The sequence below is a fragment of the Lucilia sericata genome, unplaced genomic scaffold, assembly GCF_015586225.1.
Source record: "Lucilia sericata isolate MDLA Ls3-8-SP2 unplaced genomic scaffold, ASM1558622v1 Contig000397F_arrow, whole genome shotgun sequence".
NCBI lineage: Eukaryota > Metazoa > Arthropoda > Insecta > Diptera > Calliphoridae > Lucilia > Lucilia sericata.
The window spans coordinates 179319-196534 of NW_023994415.1; the positions used below are offsets into that span (position 1 = coordinate 179319).

General features: G+C 32.7%; 1 protein-coding gene across 2 annotated transcripts in view; it reads right to left on the reverse strand.

The window, feature by feature from the left end:
• Positions 1 to 1781: 1781 nt before the first annotated feature.
• The window catches only part of LOC119604463 (carbohydrate sulfotransferase 11), a 34767-nt gene continuing 19332 nt past the window's right edge, over positions 1782 to 17216 (reverse strand). Inside the window, exons 3-9 of one of the 2 annotated variants that reach the window (XM_037957098.1) lie at positions 13139 to 13267; positions 10306 to 10453; positions 8733 to 8799; positions 5491 to 5635; positions 5242 to 5397; positions 4852 to 5180; positions 1782 to 3196 (exon numbers count right to left, since the gene is read on the reverse strand). In XM_037957098.1, the coding sequence (XP_037813026.1) occupies positions 3082 to 3196; positions 4852 to 5180; positions 5242 to 5397; positions 5491 to 5635; positions 8733 to 8799; positions 10306 to 10453; positions 13139 to 13267 (1089 nt within the window). In that variant the 3' untranslated portion in view covers positions 1782 to 3081. The remainder of the gene's footprint in view (positions 3197 to 4851; positions 5181 to 5241; positions 5398 to 5490; positions 5636 to 8732; positions 8800 to 10305; positions 10454 to 13138; positions 13268 to 17216) is intronic. The other variant, XM_037957099.1, reaches the window with a different exon arrangement.

Below are 17216 nucleotides of genomic sequence, written 5' to 3' on the forward strand. Positions count from 1 at the left end.
CAGACTATAGAAAAAAATCTGTAGTCAGGACTACAGAAAAGTCTATAGTCGAGACTATAGAAAAATCTGTAGTTGAGATATTAGCAAAGTTTATAATCGAGAGTAAAGAAATGTCTATAGTCGAAACGTTTAGTCGAAACTAAAGAAATGTCCATAGTCAAGACTATAAAACTTTCTGCTGTCAATAATATTGAACTCTGTATAGTGGAGACTATAGTACTGCCCATAGTAGAGACAATAAAACTGTCTATAGTCAAGACTATAAAACTATCTATAGCCGAGACTAAAGAACTGTCTATAGTCGAGACTATAAACAATTCTATAGTCTATAGTGGAGACTATAGAACTGTATGTTTATAGTGTATAATATAACAATGCCTATTCGAAACTATAGAACTATCTGTTGTCGAGAATATAGAATTATTTATAGCCGATGTTATAGAACTGTCTATAGTCATGTCTAAAACTTCATGAAACGAATTAAAATAAATACCTATTCGAACACCGCATCAGCCATTTTGATGATGGAATTTTTCCGTTTTTTGCTAATCATAAATTTCCTCAAGTACTGTTCATAAGAAGCAGCGCGTAGCACTATCTGAATATAGAACTATCTGTAGCATAGAACTATCTGTAGTAGTAAAGACTCTGGAACAATCTCTAGTTTAGAGTGGTCTTTAATCGAAACTACAAAACTGTGTACAATCGAAAATATAGAACATTAAATGGGCTATAGATAAGACTAAAATTTTTGTTATAGGTGATATTTCGATTACGTTTAAGCATTCAGTTACGCAACGACCGAAAAAAGGTATTTCACCAAAAAAACTGAATTGTAAGAAAAAAAGAAGCAATTCCATTTCGTTTCAATGCTTTACGAATGTGTGTATTCTGCGTTACGATCGTACCTACGTTTTTGTAAGTTGTTTATGTGGCGGAGAGCCGAATCGAAATGCAGAATACCAAAGTTGCCAAACGGAGAAAATTTCGATTCGAATTGAAATGCAGAATAGGGGCCTATATAACTTCTACTCATCGAAGTTATAGAACTGTCTATAGTAGCGATTAATTAACTGACTGTAATCGAGACAATCGAACGAATAACGTTCTGTTGAAGTCGAGTCTATGGAAAATTATTTAGTCGTGACTAAAATTATTTATATTGTTTAAATTCGAGGCTATGGAATGGTGTTATTTAAGTCGAAACTAGAGAATGGTGTTATGAAGAGACTTTAAAACAATCTATAATCTAAATGAGGATTTATAATAACTAGTTTATAGTCGATAATGTAGAATAGTCTTAAAGTCTAGACTATAGAAAAGTCTTTAGTCCAGAATATAGAATAGTCTACCATCAATTTCATAGAATAGTCCATAGCCGACACTAGAATTATTTATAGTTTTGTCTAAACTCGAGGCTATGGAATATTTTTAAGTCGGGACTATAAAATAGTCTTATGACGAGACTATTGTATAGTCTAAAATTCATACTTTAGAATAGCATATAGTCGAAGCTTTAGATCAGTGTATAGTCGAGACTTTAGAACTATCCATAGTCGAGACTATTGAATTATTTAAAATCGATACTATAGTTCAGTATATAGTCGAGTCCATTAAATAGCCCATAGTCTATACTTTAAACATTTTTAGCAGAAGTTTATAGAAAACTTTTATTGAAATTTTCTTCTATAAATAGGTTAAAATTTTAAATCGTTACTTACCTACCAAAATCTTTTCCCATTCCCTTGAGTTGTTTAAGCGTTTCGTTTATTTTAGAATTTTGTTTTATTTTATTCATTCAATACTTAACAAAATATTTATGTTTTTATGGATGTAACTAATTTTTGAATAAATACTAAAAATAAGTTTTTTTTTATATAAAGAACAATTCACTAAGTATGTATGTTTGTATGTATTTGTTAATGTAAAAGTAAAAAATGTGGCAACTACTTAAAATTACTTTAACAAACTTTTAATTTACAATTGAAAAAATAGCGAGCGATTTGTTTAGAAATGCATCAAATTTATGAAGATTAACACGATATAGTATTAGTTACAAAGAAAATGAAGGCCATAGGGTGAGAAACACGTGACTACGTAAGTAATGCAAAATAAAACAGCAGATTTCTTTGGAGCTAACACGATTTGTTACATGAATAAGCTATAATGTGTAGAAACATTTTTGAACAAAAACTATTAGTTTACTTTAAAAGTTTTGCATTTCTTAAAACGAAAACTAGAACTCTTAGAGCAAACTAAAAGTTTTCTTAATAAACACTTATCAAAGGTTTATAAATAGAAAACAAATTATAAAAATTTTGTTTAATAAATTTGTATGAATGATGTTTAATTCAAGCAAACAGTGAGTCTCTCAAAATTCTTTCTTTCTTTTAATTCTAATACAATTCTTACTTAAAAACGCTCAATAATTTATCAATTTATTTAATTAAATTTTAATTATATTAGAGTTCATTGTTTTGGTTTCGTTTTTTTTGGTTGCTTGCTTGTTATTTTTGTTTTATATTTTTATAATTAAAATTATTTTAATTTGTTTATTTGTCTGTTGTCATTTCAGTCCGTCAGTGTCATGTCTTGGGTCTCATTATTATAAATTTAAAGTAAAAAGCGCTATGCGTGTGATATTTATAATAAATTTTACTTAATACTAGTTTTCTACAATGTTTCAATTATTGACGCATATTAAAATTATTGTACAAATTAGTTGTCTTTTTTTTTCATCTTCGAATTTCAATTCGAATGGATTCTAACTTTTTTTATTCTTAACATTTTGCAAATTGCAATAAACGCACTAAATTCATGGGGAAATGAATTCAAAACTACAATTGTATTCTTAAGCGTTTTCTGTGTTTCCAACTCTGCATCAAAAATAGTAAGTTAGAGAACAACCTGTGCTTTTATGGATGAATTATTATGTATGTATGTAAGCGATCGTACTTTTATCCGTAATGATGTACAAGTATCTGGGACGTGTTGATTTGTTAAATCTATCTTTTTTTGTTGAAGCTTTTTTTTTTGGTGTCATTTCTTAACGTAAATGCTGTGTATAGCAGGTAGTAAAATTTATGCATGCGGCTTTCCTAATAGTGCTGCTGTCTCTTCGGGTATATCTAGTTCTTTAGCTTTCGCAATATTAAAATACGAAGTTGCACTATAGTTGAATAATTCAAAATCATATCTAGAAATAATGGAATAATTTAAAAAGTTAAAAAGGATTGTTTATAAAAGACGACATTTATAACTATTGAACAGTCTATAGTCCAGACTAGAGGACTGTCTATAGTCCAGATAATATAACTGTCTATAGTCCAGACTATAAAACTGTCTATAGTACAGACTATAGAACTGTCTATAGTCCAGACTACAGAACTGTCTATAATCCAGACTATAGAATTGTCTATAGTCTAGACCATAGAACTGTCTATAGTCCAGACTATAGGACTGTCTATAGTCCAGACTGTAGAACTGTCTATAGTCCAGACTATAGGACTGTCTATAGTACAGACTATAGAACTATCTATAGTCCAGACTATAGAACTGTCTATAGTCCAGACTATAGAACTGTCTATATTTTCCAGACTATAGAACTGTCTATAGTTCAGACTATAGAACTGTCTATAGTCCAGACTATACAACTGTCTATAGTCCAGACTATAGAACTGTCTATAGTCCAGACTATAGAATTGTCAACTGTCTAAAGTCCAGACTATAGAACTGTCTATAGTCCAGACTATAGAACTGTCTATAGTCCAGACTATAGAACTGTCTCTAGTCCAAACTATAGAACTGTCTATAGTCCAGTCTTAGTCCAGACTATGGAACTGCCTAGAGTCCAGACTATAGAATTGTCTATAGTCCAGACTATAGAACTGTCTATAGTCTGGACTATACAACTGTCTATAGTCCAGACTATAGAACTGTCTATAGTCCAGACTATAGAACTGTCTATAGTCCAGACTTTAGAACTGTCTATAGTCCAGTCTTAGTCCAGACTATGGAACTGCCTAGAGTCCAGACTATAGAATTGTCTATAGTCCAGACTATAGAACTGTCTATAATCCAGACGATAGAACTGTCTATAATCCAGACTATAGAACTGTCTATAGTCCAGACTATAGATCCGTCTATAGTCCAGACTATAGAACTGTCTATAGTCCAGACTATAGAACTGTCTATAGTCCAGACTATAGAACTGTCTATAGTCCAGACTATAGAACTGTCTATAGTCCAGACTATAGAACTGTCTATAGTCCAGACTATAGAACTGTCTATAGTCCAGACTATAGAACTGTCTATAGTCCAGACTATAGAACTGTCTATAGTCCAGACTATAGAACTGTCTATAGTCCAGACTATAGAACTGTCTATAGTCCAGACTATAGAACTGTCTATAGTCCAGACAATAGAACTGTCTATAGTCCAGACTATAGAACTGTCTATAGTCCAGACTATAGAACTGTCTATAGTGCAGACTATAGAACTGACTATAGTCCAGACTATAGAACTGTCTATAGTCCAGACTATAGAACTGTCTATAATCCAGACTATAGAACTGTCTATAATCCAGACTATAGAACTGTTTATAATCCAGACTATAGAACTGTCTATAGTCTAGACTATAGAACTGTCTATAATCCAGACTATAGAACTGTCTATAATCCAGACTATAGAACTGTCTATAATCCAGACTATAGAACTGTCTATAGTCCAGACTATAGTCCACACTAGAGAACATAGTCTGGACTATAGAACTTGTTGTAGTTGAGACTATAATGTCGAGACTATAGAACTGCCTAAAGTCGATATTCGATACAGTTATTTTCAAAAACTTACCTATAATAATCATACAATCCATCCAATTCATTTCTCGATAATTTCGAATAGAACTGTTGCAGCAATTCCAGCGTATTCTTGCCCTTGCCCATATTTCGCCACTCGGGAGCAATAATACGTTTTAAGCCAGTCTTTTCAATGAGATACAATTGATCCTCCTCAAGAGTTTCAAATTTTAAAATTATATCGAAATTTATCAAACACGGCGTACAGAATTGTGTTGAGGCCACAAAATGCATATCCAAATGATTGCCATGTTTGATTTGATCCAACAGCCAGCGTACAAATTCCGAAAATGTTGGATATTTGGGAGGTTTTAATTGTTGGCTCTGGAAATAAATAAAGAAATTTACAAAAAAACGTTCAGATAAAACGATATAAGAAACCCACCTTTTTTCGATAAGTACGCACTATTTTTCTCCCCAGTTTATCGTGAAACGAATGGGGTATCGCATAAACGAATTTATCGCGATAAGCACTTAACAGTCTTTCGAATGGATGGCGTGCAATTAAAAATGTTATAGAATTATTTTGAGCTGTATGAAGCTGTAAAGATAAAAAGGAAAAAGAATAGAATCAATATATTTATGAATTAATTCCTTTAAATTCTATATATTACAGTTATAGTTTATTATTTACCTCTTCTAACGTAACACGAGGATACCGTTCGCGTGCTAAATGTAATAAAATTTCTTTTGTTTTGTGCAAAAAATCCGCTGAATAGCCAGCTAAAACATTAAAATTAAACATCCATGATGAAGAGGCAGCTTTAAATACATTGCACCTGTAAGGACATAAAAAATAAAAGTTAAAAAAGATTTTATGTACTACTAGTTGTTTACATATGACGAAGGATTCATAAAGGGTTGGGCAAAATCTCTGTCGAATTTTTATTTACAAATTGTTATCCCTATACGGATTACAAAAAATAAACAATAGTTGTTGGAAACGTTGGGCGCAGAAATTTTTTTGTGAATTGTTTGTAACACCCAACAATTATTGGTCCCACACTCACTTTTGCAAACCAATTTGAAGAATACAGTTTATAATTGACCCAAAACCTACATCGCTATTACTCAATGTTCATATTTTTTTTCGCTATCCGATAGGATCTAGCCCCAAAATATTTATTTTCGAAAATTATGTAAATTGTATGTGTAAGAGACTTTAGAACTAACTACAGTCGAGACTACAATTTATATAAGGCTGTCAATAGTTGACTACAAAAAGGTCTATAATTGAGCCGATCCTAACATTAGAATTGTCTATATTTAATCCATAGAACATAATCGAGTCTAAAGTCGAGGTTATAGAACAGTCTATAGTCGAGACTATAGCGCAGTCTATAGTCGAGACTATAGCGCAGTCTATAGTCGAGACTATAGCGCAGTCTATAGTCGAGACTATAGAACAGTTTATAGTCGAGACTATAGAACAGTCTGTAGTCGAGACTATAGAACAGTCTATAGTCGAGACTATAGAACAGTCTATAGTCGAGACTATAGAACAGTCTATAGTCGAGACTATAGAACAGTCTATAGTCGAGACTATAGAACAGTCTCTAGTCGAGACTATAGAACAGTCTATAGTCGAGACTATAGAACAGTCTATAATCGAGACTATAGAACAGTCTACAGTCGAGACTATAGAACAGTCTATAATCGAGACTATAGAACAGTCTATAGTCGAGACTATAGAACAGTCTATAGTCGAGACTATAGAACAGTCTATAGTCTGGACTGTAGATACTTCTATAGTGGAGACTAGAGAACAGTCTATAGTCGAGACTATAGAACAGTCTACAGTCGCATAGTTGAGACTACGGAACAGTCTATAGTCGAGACTATGGAACAGTCTCACCTATAGAACAGTCTATAGGTGAGACTATACAACAGTATATAGTCGAGACTATAGAACAGTCTATAGTCAAATCTATAGTCTATAGTCGAATCTATAGAACAGTCTATAGTCGAGACTATATAACAGTCTATAGTCGAGACTATACAACAGTGTATAGTCGAGACTATATAACTGTCTATAGTCGAGATTATAGAACAGCCTATAGTCGAGACTATTGATCAGTCTATAGTCGAGACTATAGAACAGTCTATAATCGGGATTATAGAACAGTCTATAGTCGAGACTATATAACAGTCTATAGTCGAGACTATATAACAGTCTCTAGTCGAGACTATAGAACAGTCTATAGTCGAGACTATAGAACAGTCTATAATCGAGACTATAGAACAGTCTACAGTCGAGACTATAGAACAGTCTATAATCGAGACTATAGAACAGTCTATAGTCGAGACTATAGAACAGTCTATAGTCGAGACTATAGAACAGTCTATAGTCTGGACTGTAGATACTTCTATAGTGGAGACTAGAGAACAGTCTATAGTCGAGACTATAGAACAGTCTATAGTCGAGACTATAGAACAGTCTATAGTCGAGACTATAGAACAATCTATATTGGAGAGTATAGAACAGTTTATGGTCGAAACTATAGAAAAGTCTATAGTCGAAACTAAAGAACAGTCTACAGTCGAGACTATAGAACAGTCTATTGTCGAGACTATAGATCAGTCTATAGTCGAGACTATAGAACAGTCTATATTCGAGACTATTGAACAGTCTATAGTCGAGAGTATTGAACAGTCTATAGTCGAGAGTATTGAACAGTCTATAGTCGAGACTATAGAACAATCTATAGTCGAGACTATATAACAGTCTATAGTCGAGACTATATAGCAGTCTATAGTCGAGACTATATAACAGTCTGTAGTCGAAACTATAGAACAGTCTATAGTCGAGACTATAGAACAGTCTATAGTCGAGACTATAGAACAGTCTATAGTCGAGACTATAGAACAGTCTATAGTCAAGACTATAGAACAGTCTATAGTCGAGACTATAGAACAGTCTATAGTCGAGACTATAGAACAGTCTATAGTCGAGACTATAGAACAGTCTATAGTCGAGACTATAGAACAGTCTTTAGTCGAGACTATAGAACAGTCTTTAGTCGAGACTATAGAACGGTCTATAGTCGAGACTACAGAACAGTCTATAGTCGAGACTATAGAACAGTCTATAGTCGAGACTATAGAACAGTCTACAGTCGAGACTATAGAACAGTCTACAGTCGCGACTATAGAACAGTCTACAGTCGAGACTATAGAACAGTCTATAATCGAGACTATAGAACAGTCTATAGTCGAGACTATTGAAAAGTCTATAGTCGAGACTATAGAACAGTCTATAGTCGAGACTATAGAACAGTCTACAGTCGAGACTATAGAACAGTCTATAGTCGAGACTATAGAACAGTCTATAGTCGAGACTATTGAAAAGTCTATAGTCGAGACTATAGAACAGTGTATAGTCGAGACCATAGAACAGTCTATAGTCGAGACTGTAGAACAGTCTACAGTCGAGACTATAGAACAGTCTATAGTCGAGACTATAGAACAGTCTATAGTCGAGACTATAGAACAGTCTATAGTCGAGACTATAGAACAGTCTATAGTCGAGACTATAGAACAGTCTATAGTCGAGACTATAGAACAGTCTATAGTCGAGACTATAGAACAGTCTATAGTCGAGACTATTGAAAAGTCTATAGTCGAGACTATAGAACAGTGTATAGTCGAGACCATAGAACAGTCTATAGTCGAGACTGTAGAACAGTCTACAGTCGAGACTATAGAACAGCTTACGGTCGAGACTATAGGCTGTTCTATAAACGTCTACAGTCGAGAGACTACACAGAGGTCTATAGTCGATAGGCTAGTGAAAAGTTTATAATCGTTTTCATGAAGCAGTACTTTTTTCTGAAGTCACCCTAATATATTTATAAATAATGCATTAATTAAACTTACCATATGATATGATGTTTTTTATTGACTAAAAATTCCCAAGGATTTGGCTTATGCCATGAATCGGTGCCTGCAAATAAATGCAAAAAACAAAAAGAATAAATAAAGAATAAACGAAAGTTATTTCAATATTATTTTCAGATGAGTTTCTCTTTAATTTCCCTTTTCTCTCTAGATATCTTTTGACAGTATTAAAATGTTAAAATAAAAGTGGGTCATATGTATGTGGTTGCTTGTTGCCGCTGTAAATAGTTATGGTATGTCATACATATAGGAAATAGTAGGCCGCTATTTAAAACATCCGGTGTTGATTTAACGGGACAATATTTACTTTTAAAAGGGGGATACACTTGTTAAAGTTTGAAATGTTGTTGGGTGTGTGAGTGTTTAAATATTGGTCTGTTTGTTTTTAGGGGTTTATTTGTGATTATAAAAAGCGGATTATGATGTTCGTGACAAGAGCATAAAAGAAGGATTGGCATTGGTGGGTATTAAATGTCTTTTTTTCTATTATGTTTTTTTACTTTAATTCATGTTATTGAAAAACAGTTTTTGTTCATTTATTTTTAATAAAAATGGCATTATTAGAGAAGCTTATAGTTGTAGATCAGACGTCGGCGCTAGTATTGTTCTGATAACGAAGATTTTCGGCAAATTACATGTACACAACACGATCGCATACGAACCTCTAAACAAGAGCATCAAAAATACAAATATTTTATTTAGTTGCTTGACAGCATTCAACAAAGCAGGTTGATGTCGCTTTGTTAAAGAAATTGCAAACACAACTTGAAAAAAACAAAAACAACTTGCAAAAGCAAGAGCATAATTTACAAAAACAACGTACACTCTAAATAATTTTCTAGAATGCATAACAATGAAAGTAAATAAGTTAATATTGTTTCATACTTTTCTTGTACATTTTAATTAGAAATGTTGTTTCTATGTGAAGAAATTATCATTCTTAAGTACATTGTTTACACTTTGTTTATAAATATTCGCATTTTACAGTAATGCAATTTAATCTTCAAAATTAAAAATAACCAAATATTTTTTTCAGTGCAATTTCAATGAAAAAATGCCAATAGTGTGTGTGTAGTGGTGATTTTTTTATCTGTTTCTCTATCCGCCGGTATATGTTGTAGATACATATTTTAATATGCATGTAAATTAATTAGAGATTATTATTCTTTTGATTTAGGGTTAATTACGTATGCAGTAGTAATTGTGTTTCGCTATAAAAAAGGAATTATTTAACTGTGGATACACTTTCGGAAATAGTCATATTTAGAAAACATAATGTAAAATGCATATGAAATGGAATTCCATAAAAGTTTAGAATTGGACCCTGTAGAGTCGATATTAATATCATAATAAGCTCCAACTTAATATCCTATATGTAGGGCAGCATATCGAAGATCATTTGTTTTCTCACTTATGTGATATAGTCATATAATAAGTGACAAATACTTAAGTAATAGAATAAACAGGGTTCTGTCCGATTTTAATTTAGTTTCGAATTGAACTCGTTAAAGTAATTTTTAAAATTTTGTTCATTTGCCTAACTTTAACTTACCAACTACATCTAGACCCAATTCCGTACATTTCTCCGATAAAAGTTTTCGTCTTCTTTCCATACGTTTTTCTACCTTGAGCATATCACTTTCCGATAAAGACTGTATGGCTTCATCCGGTATCAGAGGTAAATGAGTTTCATTAATGTACTATAATAATGATAAAAAATAAGAATTAAGTATTAATTTATATTGAAATAGATTGCATTCACATTTTGATTAAAGGACAAATCTCAGGATCATAAGTAAATGTCATAAATTGTATGTTGAGATATTTGATACAGTTTACAAAAAGCTTCTAAAGATTCATTGGATTTATCTTTTTTTGTTTTACTCATCAGACGTTATCTATCAACCATTAATTTTAAAATCGATTTGGACTTTAAATATGGACCGATACACACAAAATTTAGTGAAAGTATTTAGGTTCATATTAAACAAACTGATTCTGATTTTTAATTTTAAAAAAGACTCAGTTATATTTTGAACGCCAGTAATTCTTTTGAACGATTGCACAATGTATATCGGTTAAACAGAAAGTGGACCTAAAAAGAAGTGTGATTTTTTCATTCCGTTTGTAACACATTGTAACACAATATCGTTCATATATCCACAAGTAATATACTTCTGGGCCCTTATAAAGTTCTAAGGCGATAGAGCCATGTCCGTCCGAATGTCTGTCTGTTGAAAGTACGATAGGGACTACACGGTAGGATCTAGTAGTGGGCTGTATTCCCTATAGATAAGGTTTGTTTGGTATTGCAAGTGGACAATATCGTTCTACATTTGCGTATAGCCGCGATATAAGTAGCCCCCAGAAAAGTGGTATAGCAAGTGAACTGAAGTTTGGCACTATGTAGTTAATTTTATGTATCTCCCCTTGACTCCCCTTAGAAGATCTCCTTTAGAAAATTACTTTAAATCTTTTAACTGGCTTAACAATGAAATTCGATGTGGGCAAGTTATATAGAAACCTAAATCCCTGTAAGAAAACGATATAAAAATCGGTTCATATTGGATGCAAGTCCTTATATTAGGCGCATTTCAGAAATAACTTCCTTACAAAAGCATGCATAGGGATAAAATTCGACATAATCCAGTTTTATAGGATCAAAAAGTCTTCTTCAAAATTCTATTTGGCTCGGTTCATAATTAACCCTAGCTAACATTTTAGTATTATAATACAATTCGACAAAAAAGAGTTTATTTATGACATTAATCTCTCTTTTAAAATATATAGAGGTCGATCCATAATCCCAATTATTAACCAGGTTTATGCTGGTTTTTTTAATAATAATATTGATTAGCAACAAAATTCTGGAGAATCAGTTAGAGTATATCGATCCATGCACTATAAGTGTATTTTCAAAAAGGGGGTCTTATAGGATAAGCGTTGAAAACAAACAGCTGATTATGACAAATATCCGACCGAAAATGGAATACATACAACTCTTATGTATGGTGCTTCGAAGTCTATTTTGGACTCGATCGCGTACAGGAGAGGGCGAAGGTACATACTATTCGGTGAAGGCTAGGGTATCTAAATCTATTGATTCACTGGAGCACCGTCGCAAACGTGGGGTGTATTTCATTGTTCGATACTATAATGGAATGTGTTCCTCTGAAATTAGGGAACTTGTTTACTCAACACACGACTCTCATCAAGAACACACCCATTTGTGGTCGATTGGCCAATGGACCGCACAACACATTACAGAGAAAATTCATTCTTCAGCCGTAAAGTTCGTATGTGGAACAAAATTCCTGCAGAAGTATTTTTTGCCACTTTCGATGTGAAAAGGTTTAAATTAAATGTCTACGAATACTACTCCCTGTATCCTCCCTCCCACAAACTATTTTTCTAGTTCCAGCACAATGCACTGCATGAGTAGGGGCCATCCCCTGAGTTCAGGTCCAAGATAAAAGAAAAATTCGCAGGTGAAATTTTGTATTACGAATCATGTAATACAGTGCGTAATTGGGGGTTTTATGAGGAATGAGAGCGTGAATGACGAATAATTGCTTCGTGTGAACGGTGTATTTATTACCAGTTATTTATGAGCTTTATGGATTTTGGACCGATTTTAAAAAGTCAATGGTATTTGCTTATTGTTAATAAAGAACTGCGGACTAGTTACAAGCAGTCGAAGATTATTGGATTCAAAATTATCTGACATATTGGGTGCCGAAATCCATCATTGTAAACAATATGTAACCACTGATATTTAAATTGATAACTGAGACCAAATTTGAAAGTAACTTTTATAAAGAACAAAGGTGCGCTGAATCTGAATACGACATTAGAATTTCTTTATCACAACAGGGTTTTAAGATAACATGCAGTAAATTTTGGAAAAAATACCATATTTGAGCGTAGCTTGATTCCTAAGATAAAGACTCTTTGGCCGCTGGGTTAAAAATTTGTTGGCCTGTGTAATTTGGCACTTATAGTTTTTATTATACAACAAACAATTTATGACATATGGCGTAGCCTGAGAGTAGCCCTAATATTATATACAACTTGAATTATTTTCAACAAAAATGCAATAGGATTATATATAAATAAGTAATATAGTAAATTTTTTAATAAATAAAACATTTATTTAATAATAACAACATTCAATATTTCAGTAATAATTAAAGAAATAAATATAAATAAATAAATTTATTAAAAACACATTTAATTTTGTATATTAAAAGGTGATGTTTTAGTATAAAATGTTATTGCTATTTAGAAAAACATAAAAAATGTGTTGTTTTTTTAATCTTATAAATATAAATTAAAAAAAAACATTATTAATTTTTTTTGGTTTTTTTTGTTGTTAAAATATTTACTTTATCATATTTGGAAAATCTTTTTCTAGAATTCCCTGTTGCCGCTATGGTAAGATCCTTATTTTTGCCGAGCAACATGACCGGATAACGAAAAGTTTGATCGGCAAAATTATCCTTGACTTTTGTGGCCTAAAAATTTCAATTAATTAAAGATTTTTATTTGACATTAATTTGCAAAAAAAAAATAAAATGTCTTAGTAGTTGGTGTTTTGTTTTTTTTTATTTATTTGTTATTTCTGTATTCAACAATTAAAAGATGCCAGCAAATTTCTAACAATACTTATAAAAAGCGCAGTTTTTGTTGTAAAAAAAAACAATAATAAATCAAAAGATAGAACAACAACTCTTTTAAATAAGGGAATAGAACAGAGTATTAAATTTAAAAAAAAGGATTTAGCTTCCAAAAGGGTTTGGTTAAGCAAAGTTTCTTATTTATTTAAATTTTCTTTTACCAGTACAATTTTTTTAATTGTTTTTTGTAAATTATTTAAAATATTGTATAAATACTAAAAACATTCTAAGTTTAGCTAAGCAATAGGTCTTATATAAAAGTAGATTTGTTTTCTAATAGTCTAATAGAAAAGCTGCTTAAATGACATGAAAGTGTTTGAAATAGTACTTTGCTATATAGAACTATGTTAACAAAACATTTAAAGGAATGCATTCGTTAAGGACAACATTTGCTTTGAAGTATAAGATATAACATATAAATGTAAATGTATGTAATGTATATGGGGTGTTCTATGAGCATGCAAAAGTGAATTTCTGAATAAATTTTAACTAGAGATTTGGTATTGAAAATTATAAATATATATTGATGAAAGAAAACATTTTCGAAACACTTATTTAATTCTTATTTAATTTACAAATATGTTCAACTACAAGAAGTCCTTATTTTCCTTCTTCTAGTATTTTCCGTTTGTAATTTCTATAATATAATTTTCCGACCTTATAAAAAGAAAAAGAAATATACCCACCTGGTACCAAATTGACACCAAAGAATTTATAATCTTTTAATAACATCCGTTGTCAAAGTATATACATACGTACGACAACACTATGTCGCAACGTTGTCAACATTGCAACAATTCGTTGACGAAATCTAAATTTTAACAAACGTGGTAAGCTCACTATTGGCAGCGGATTGTTTGTCAATAGTGAACTTACCACGTTTGTTAACATTTAGACAACGGATGTGTAAAAAATTTAGATTTCGACAACGAATTGTTGCAATGTTGTCAACATTACATAGTGTTGTCGTACGTATGTATGTATATACTTTGACAACGGATGTTATTGAAAAATTATAAACAGTTTAGTGTCAATTTGATACCAGGCATGTATATTTCTTTTTCCCTCTGTATATATTTATGTATGGATATTTCTAGTTTTATAGATAGCGGAGTCGATTAAGCTGTGTCCGTCTGTGTTTCTTAAAATCAATTTTCTGAAGACCCCATATATCTTCGGGACCAAAAACTACAAAGCAAAATCGGTCCAAAAATAACGGAGATATGAGCAAAAACCCTGTAAAAATTATTGGGGTACATGATCCATTTAGGTTATCTAAAAACTACTCCCCTGTAAACATTGTTGGAGTACATGATCCGTTTCGTAGTCCTATGAAAACAACATCGTCCATAGCCTGCATTACATGGGACTATATTGCGGATCATGTACTCACATAATTTTAGCAAGGGAGTAGTTTTGGGATTATTCCGATGTAATGCATGAATGGATTACGTGGTTCTTACTTAGGACATGTTTATATGTCATGTTTATGTCATGTTTATTTTTGTTAAAAAAAAACAGGTCCAAAAATTACTCCCCCGTAAGTATTATTGGAGTACATGATCCGTTTCGTAGTCCTATGTAATGCAGGCATGGATCATGTTTATTTCTTTTTTAAAACAACATGGTCCATAGCCTAAAGTACATGGGACCATGTTGCGGATCATGTACTCCCATAATTTTAGCAAGACAGTAGTTTTGGGATTACTCCGATGTAATGCATAGATGGATTACGTGGTCATTACCTAGGACATCACAATGTCAAATGGAGTATGTTTTTTTCCATATATTTGGATTAATTTTGGACCAGTCCTAGTCCTTTGAGGAGTACTCTTACACGTGTATGCGGAATTATCTCAAACACCTGCCGTGTCAGCCTTATTTCACGGTAGTACTTTTTCAACCGCTGGCTGAGCTGACTAGACGATTCACCACCGCCCCATTATGTATCTTACAAGCAGGTGGCAATTTTGATCAAGTACTCGAGCTACCTAATCTCTGACCATTGCTGTCCCGTTGGTTAACTTTCGAGATCGAAACACGAATTCATTAAATAAGCCGAGGATTTTGTTCTTACTTACAGAGAACACACTGTATTAAATCTGGTATGAACAGAGTAAACCCTGTACATACTTGGACAAGGAAGGAAACATCAATGGTATCACTTTTATAACCATTCATCACCATTCAACCCAGTACACTTCTCATTTATTCGACACACTCATAGAAAACAACATCCGACACACACACTCTACGTATATGGGGTAAGTTCCGTATACCTCTACATTCATCCTGTATCATATACATTTAACACCAACTCATTTCCAACGCTTAGTCCTACAGTAACTCCTCTGTGGGGTGTCTGTTAACTTCGGCAACAACACCAAACTTATCCCCACTTATAGGGTTTACCGTGCTTCAGTCTTTTAACCGACATTCTCTTCCCGCGAATTTGGATTTAAACCACAGCCACCACGTGCACCAGATTATGTGTTTCTCTGTTTCCACCCTATGTCAAGGATAGACCGAGAATACATTTGATCATCACCAGTTTATAGTACCAACAGACTAGAGGTACTAGTAGCAACTCTTTTCTCAGTTTACTCAGTTTCCTGGACGTAGTTCCTAAGAATTTTCCAATCAGTTTTCTTGAGATATGCTGAATAATATCACTTCCAAGATATTTGGATATAATTTCGGTGAAAGCCTGACAATGGCAAAGAAAGTGCTCCAGAATTTCACTGTCCTCTCTATGTCACATACTGGCTCCGACAAGGACACAATACTGGTAACAATGAGGAATCAAATCCTAAAAGTGAGGAGGAAATCACTCACTCGCCAGAAGACAGAACAGTGGAGCTTTCCAAAATCGGGATGGTGCCAGTTTAAACGACTGATATTCCTAGGCCTGATAAGGACACCGCAGTGCCATCCATAGTACCCACTGCATCAATAGCCACTTCAGGCTTCCCGGAGGAGTCAAATCCAAAGATCGTATGGGGTGAACCTAACGAGAGCAGGACGAGAAGCCCTTTGAAAGGGCTCTTAACATACAGCTTAATATAGCAAATGTTATTCAACAAGTTACATGTCTTGTTAATGCCAAAATCAGGGATGGAAAATTGTGTGTTGGAAATTAAGCGGGGATGGAAAACAATTTAAATTTTAAATTAAAAATGGTTGTTATTTGGACTATTTTTGGTACTTTTTAGTTCTTTAATGGGTCATTTTTGATTTTTCTATAATATTGAAGCTAGAATCATGAAATTAAGCATGTAGAGTCCGGAATTAATGAGAACCTACAAAAAGGGACTTTTTGGTACGTTTTCGTTCTTCAAAAGTTATTTTTTGAATTTTCTATAATATTGTAGCTAGAATCATGAAATTGAGCATGTAGAGCCCGGAGAAAGTGAGAACCTATAAAAAGGGGCTTTTTGGTACTTTTTTGTTCTTCAAAATGTACTTTTTGAATTTTCTATAATATTGAACCTAGAAACATGAAATTAAGCATGTAGAGCCCTGATTTAGTGAGAAACTACAAAATAGGGGATTTTTTTGGTACTATTTCGTTGTTCTAAAGATACATACTTTTTAAAATGTCTATAAAAGGTACTTTTTGCATTTTCTATAATATTGAACAATTGAAACATAAAAGTAAATATTAAGAGACCTAAATTAATGCAAATCTGTAGGAAAGAATTTTTGGTACATTTTTGTTTTGGTTTGAATGCATACACGCAACACCCTGATTGATCTATAAAAGGGGACTTTTCTGGATTTGATTTTT